The sequence below is a fragment of the Empidonax traillii genome, unplaced genomic scaffold, assembly GCF_003031625.1.
Source record: "Empidonax traillii isolate 1590-97213 ecotype Southwest subspecies unplaced genomic scaffold, ASM303162v1 scaffold3261:size17127, whole genome shotgun sequence".
NCBI lineage: Eukaryota > Metazoa > Chordata > Aves > Passeriformes > Tyrannidae > Empidonax > Empidonax traillii.
The window spans coordinates 3123-9206 of NW_020958454.1; the positions used below are offsets into that span (position 1 = coordinate 3123).

At 63.0% G+C, this 6084-nt stretch overlaps 1 protein-coding gene across 3 annotated transcripts in view; it reads left to right on the forward strand.

Moving 5' to 3' along the window:
- Positions 1-13: 13 nt before the first annotated feature.
- SP1 (Sp1 transcription factor) overlaps positions 14-6084 on the forward strand; it is a 13984-nt gene continuing 7913 nt past the window's right edge. The window contains exons 1-3 of one of the 3 annotated variants that reach the window (XM_027910354.1): positions 14-323; positions 410-504; positions 1164-2670. In XM_027910354.1, the coding sequence (XP_027766155.1) occupies positions 23-323; positions 410-504; positions 1164-2670 (1903 nt within the window). In that variant the 5' untranslated portion in view covers positions 14-22. The other 2 variants (XM_027910355.1, XM_027910356.1) reach the window with 2 other exon arrangements.

Consider the following 6084-nt stretch of genomic DNA (forward strand, 5'->3'; position numbering starts at 1 on the left):
GGGAGTGTCACAGGGAGCGCGGATGGCGGGGGGAGTTCCAGCCGGGGCATCCCGTGGGCTGGATCCCCAGTGTGGGGAATCCCGGGGTGGATCCACGGGGGCTGGGGCAGGAGGGAAGGGAAGGGAAGGGAAGGGAAGGGAAAGGGGAGGCCCGGGGAGGACCTCGATGGAAGCCAGGGAGTGTCCCGGGCGGGTGGGGAGGAGCTGGGCCCTGGAGCGGGGCCGGGTCCTCCCCCCACCTTGTCCCGCTGCCAGCTCCCCTTTGGCAGCTCCCTCCGCTTCCCAAACCCCCCTTCCCACCGGAGCACATGGTGTGTGTGTGTGTCTGTGCGTCCCTCCCGCTCCTCGTGCCCCTTCCCCTTGCCCCCAAAATGTCTGTAACGCGGGCTGTCGTTCCCCTCCCGCGCAGACCAGGAGAGCACCGAGGAGATGTCGGCGGTGAAGCCCGACAAGGGCGAAGGCGACGCCAGCAGCACCAGCAGCGCCGGCGGCGGCGAGGCCCAGGTGAGGGTGTGGGGGAGGACGAGCGGGCCCCTGCCCGGCTCTGCTCAACTCGTGGCAAAGTCCAGAGGCCGGGCCGAGGTGTTTGCTGGGCCCGGCCGAGCGTTGCGCCGGGTGGGGAGGCGGGGGGGGGGAGGAAGAGGAGGAGGAGGGGAGGGCGAGCCCTGCCAAGCCTGAACCGCCCGGGGCTTCCCCTCCTCGCCAACACGCGGTTCCCCCGCTCCCAGCCACACCACGGCCCCCACTGGCCCTTCTCCAGGTCGGGGGAGCCCGGCAAGGACCGTCCTTCCCGGGGGTTTGTTGTGCTGCGGGGAGATTTCCCGGCTCTCCAGGGTGGAGGAGCCGTGTCCTCTCGCCTTTCCCTCCCCTTTTCCTCCCTCCCCGAGGGCTTTTCCCTGTGGGATCAGGCCGTCGTGGCCTGACAGCGCTGTGCCTGGCAGTTGTATTTTTCCGGCTATGGGTGGGTTCGCTCAGGAAGGAGTGTTTATCTTTTCCGAGTACGCTCCTCCCTGCTTTCTAAGTTTTTTTTTGTTTCCCCCCCCTTTTTTTTTTTTTCTTTCTGTGGTGTTTTTTTTTTTTCTTTTTTTTTTCCACTTCGGGCCTGCCCCTGGGGCCGCCTCCCGCCTCCTCCTCCACCGTGTAACTCCTCCTCTCCTTCCCAGGAGTCGCAGCCCTCCCCGCTGGCCCTGCTGGCAGCCACCTGCAGCCGCATCGAGTCTCCCAATGAGAACTCCAACAGCTCCCAGGGCCAGCAAGGCGGCAGCGGGGACCTCGACCTGAACGCGGCCGCCGCCCAGATCGCCCAGTCGGCCAACGGCTGGCAGATCATCTCGGCGGGCTCCAGCACCCCCACGGGCTCCAAGGAGCCGGGCAGCAACGGCAGCAACGGCAGCGGTGACGCCTCCAAGAGCCGCCCGGTGAGCGCGGGGCCCTACGTGGTCACCTCCGCCTCGGGCCTGCAGAACCAGCAGGTGCTCACGGGCCTGCCGGGAGTCATCCCCAACATCCAGTACCAGGTGATCCCCCAGTTCCAGACCATAGACGGGCAGCAGCTGCAGTTCGCCACCACCCCTGCCCAGGTGAACGTGCAGCAGGATGCCTCGGGGCAGCTGCAGATCATCCCCGGCTCCAACCAGCAGATCATCACGAGCCGCGCGGGGAGCAGCAACCTCATCGCCATGCCCAACCTGCTGCAGCAGGCGGTGCCCATCCAGGGCGTGGGCCTGGCCAACAACAGCCTCTCCGGGCAGACCCAGTACGTGGCCAACGTGCCCGTGGCCCTGAACGGCAACATCACCCTGCTGCCGGTCAACAGCGTGGCCGCCAGCCTGGCGCCCACGTCCCAGACGGGCACCCTGAGCAGCTCGGGCTCCCCGGACAGCAGCTCCCAGACGGCCACCTCGGGTGCCACCAGCAGCTCCGCCAGCACGGCCTCGTCCCAGGCCAGCTCGGGCGCCTTCTTCACCAACGCCAACAGCTACTCCACCACCACCACCACCAGTAACGTGGGGGTCATGAATTTCTCCACCAGCGCCACGGTGGGAACCAATTCGCAGGCACAGACGCCCCAGAGGGCCAGCAGTGTCCCGAGCTCGGACTCCCTGCAGAGCCCCGTGTCCGGGGTGGCTCTGCAGCCGGGGCAGCAGAAGGAGGGGGATCAGAGCCAGCAGTCACAGCAGCAGCAGCAACAGCAGCAGATCCTGATCCAGCCCCAGCTGGTCCAAGGAGGGCAGACAATCCAGGCCCTCCAGACCACCCCTCTCTCCGGCCAGACCTTTGCCACTCAAGCCATCTCCCAGGACGCCCTGCAGAACCTGCAGCTCCAAGCTGTCCCCAACTCCGGCCCCATCATCATCCGCACGCCCACGGTGGGTCCCAACGGGCAGGTGAGCTGGCAGACCATCCAGCTCCAGAACCTGCAGGTGCAGAACCCCCAGGCCCAGACAATCACCTTGGCCCCCATGCAGGGAGTGTCGCTGGGGCAGACGGGCAGCACCAGCACCACGCTGACCCCCATCGCCTCCCTCCCCAGCGGCACCGTCACCGTCAACGCTGCCCAGCTCTCCTCCGTGCCGGGCCTCCAGACTATTAACCTCAGTGCCTTGGGAGCGTCTGGGATCCAGGTGCACCAGCTGCAGGGGCTGCCCCTGGCCATCGCCAATGCCCCTGGTGAGTGCTTTGGTTCCTGTTTGTAGCCAGGCAGAGGAAGGCGAGGGGGAAGTGGCATCGCTCAGCTGCGCCTGGGCCGTGCCAGGGCTGGGCTGGGCTGGGCTGGGCTGGGGGCGGTCGGTGCCAAGTGGAGTTGGCATCTGGGCTGGCTTCCTCCCTCAGGAGGAAGTATGAAAGCTCTGTGGGTCACCACAAGACGCTAAAGCTCTTCTTTTTGGAAGGGGGGGGAGTTTCTGAGCTAATTAACTCTTGGGTTGAGTGAAAAGGGAGGAAGGAGGTGGCTGTGAGGGGGAAGGCGGAGGGGACAAAGGGCATGTGTGGGTTTGTGTGAGGCCGCTGTCCTGCCCTGATGGCCACCAAGGGGGTCTTGGGTCAGGGCTAAGGGTAAAACCCAGGTTCAGCTCAGCTCCTCAGCTGAGCCTGGGGAAGGAGTCAGGGCCGTAGAAAACTCGGGATGAGCTGAAAACCCCGTCAAAACAAACACAGTCACGAAGCCGTGGGGAATTTCCTCGCAGGGGAGGAAGAAAAGGCTCCTTAAGTGTCTGGGTGCTGCTGCAGGACACCGTGACCTCATCGTGGTCCCGTGGGCACAGGGCACCCTGCTCAGATCCCCCTGGATCTGTTCCATCGCCTCCCACAGCCCGGGAAGGGGGGAATATGTGGGTGTGGGGAGTGAACTGGAGGCCTCTTGGCTTCCCTTGGAGGGGCCGTGCCTGGAGTCCGAGGGGCCGTGAGCTCCCTGCGTGGAAGGAACCAGTTCTGGGAAGGCTCTCTGCTTGCTTTTCCACTGTTTTCCTTGGGATTTTTTTGTTGGTTTTTTTTTTTTTTTTTTGTTCTGGCTCTGGCTAAGAGGGCTGTTGCTGGATTTAGTCACAGCTGAGAGAGGCAGCAGAAAATGTTGCTCAATCCAACTCGTGCTCCCCTTCTCGCGAGAGGCGGCGGCTGCTGCTGCTGCCGCTGCTGCTCTCCCGGGGTTGTTTTGCAGCATTATTTTGGGCTGTTGCTACAGCAGCTTGGCTCGCAGGCATCCAAACGGGTTACTACAGCCCGGGATTAGCCTGATCCTTGGATTTCCCTGAGCAGAAAGACCCGCGAGGGGCTGGAGCAGGCGCCCTTTTTGCAGCCGGAGGGGGGTGACCCCCGTGGCCTCTCTGATCCGCGGGGACGCAGGGGAGAGTTGGAGGTCTCTGTGTGGTTCCTCCTCCCCGATCCCCGTGCCTGGGGCCGCTCACGCCGAGGCCGAGCCTGTTCCTTGTTTTGAAGGCGCTGGAGAAACGCATGGGCGAGTCCCAGTTCCTGTATTCGTGTGCCTGGCTCTGCCCCCGGAGGTGGGACAGGGAGGAACGTTCTAGAGACCACCCATCCAACGCGCTCGCGCTGGGGAGCCGCCACCTCCTCCCCCTCCTCCTCCTCCTCCCCCTTCTCCTCCTCCTCCTCCTCCCCCTCCTCCTGCTGAACAGCGGGCTCGTTCAGCCCTTGATCCGCAGTGACGAATTCCCAGCCTGGCTCTGCCCCAGCCCCGAGGACCTGAAGTGACGCTCACGGCTGTGACGTGGTGACATTTGAAAAGCCAGAGCAGGGTTTCCAAGCGTGTTGGTTTTTGTTTTGTTTTTTTTTGAGGGGTCACCCAGCTCGGTGGGATGGTCCGGGAGGCTCCTGGGATGAGATGGTGAAAAGCCGTGGCCGGGAAAAAGCTTCCTGGTGCTGATCCAGTGACAAGGATTGACGTGGTTTGACTCCAGGGCTGGAGGAGTTTTTCTCCAGTCGAATGTGGCAATGAGTCCCTTTGTCCCCCAGCCTCTCTCCCAGTGGGTGCTGAACCCCCCCTGGACCTGGGTCCTCCCACCAGGGGCTGTGAATGTGGGAATTTCAGAGAGCAGTTCGTTCCCAACGCTGCCTGTCATCCAAACACCTGAGTGTTTTCCGTGTGGGAGCCTCCCCGGCGGTTGTGAGTTCGCCCCACACGTGCTGGAACTTTCTGCTCGAGGCGAAGAGTTGGGAGGGATTTTTTGCGGCAGAAAATGCTCCTCTGTTTCCAGGGGAGGAGGAGAATGGAAAAACGAGCCCCAGGCTCACTGGGCAGGGGAGGCTGTAGCTGATCTTGGATCCTGCGGCGTGTTCTGGGGGGTGGTGGGAGGGGGGAAAAAGGGCATGGCAAGGGCTGTGGTGGGCCCAGCTGTCCCTCTGGGTGGGCAGTGCCACATCTCCTGCCCCTTCCCTCAAACCTGGCCAGAGCTCAGCTCATCCTCCTCGGGGTCTGCAGCCTCTCCGTGCCCCCTCTCCTGACCCCCCTCCATGGATGGGGGGGCTGTGTCTCCCTCAGCCCTTCAGGAGTTCAAGGGCAAGTTACTGGTGACATTTGTTCTTTTAACTTTTTGGCAAAGGAGGAAATGACCCCGAAAAGGGCTTTAAAACTCAGCTTTTTCGCTGCTGGGCGTGAGGCAGAGCCAATGGAACTCGGTGTCTGTGCTAATGAGGTGGCTTGAAGGCTGATTCCTCCTCCTCCTCCTCCTCAGCAGGGCTGGAAGGAGGCACAGGAAGGTCTGTGACTGTCAGGGGCTGGTATGTGGGCGAACAGGCCCAGCAGCCGGCTCTGCTCCGAGGGGAAGGCGCCCTCAGAGCCGGGGAGGGGATTTCCTGGGCTGGCAGTGCCCCAAAACCCGCCCTTGGAGGTTGGTGCCAGCGCTCCCCGCACGGGCGGGCGCCAGGCCTGGCCTGAGGGACGGGGGCTCTGGGGGCACTGGAAGGGGCTGTGAGCCAGGAGAGCAGCGTCACCCCAATGTCACCCCAATGTCACCCCAATGTCACCCCGAGGCCGCTCGGGGAGGGGACATCCTGCATGAGGAGCGGGGGGGGTGGCAGGGAGTTTGTGACACCGGGGTTTCTCTTCCCTTTTTACCGTAGGGAGGAGGAGACTGTTCTTGGCTCCACGTCCACGTAGTGCTGGGGGATCTGCCCCCCTATCCCTGCCCCTGGCAGAGCCCTACCTGGCTGAGGTGTGTGCTGGGTAAAACCTGGCTGGTGATTTCCCCTGAGCTCAGCTCTGGAGTTAAACCCCCCCTTGTTTTGGGGGCACTAAAGGATTTTTGATTCTAGGGGTGCGTGGTGGGACTCTGGGGGTGCTCCTGCCCAGGGATGTGTGGGCAGGACGAGCTGCTTTCCAAAGCTCTGGATGGAGGCTGTGGGAGAATCGAGAAGTTGGACATCAGGACTGTCCTGAAAGGAAAAAAAAAAGGGGGGAAGTAACCCTTGGGAATGCGTTCACCAAACACATCCTGGCTCTCTGCTGCCACTTTGTCCTTCCAGGGCTCTTCCCAGCGTCGGGGCCACTGGCACAAAGACCTGATTGTTTCCTGTTTTCTGTTTTTAAGGGCAGCTTTGTAGCAGGGCCTTGATGAGACAACTGCATGGCAT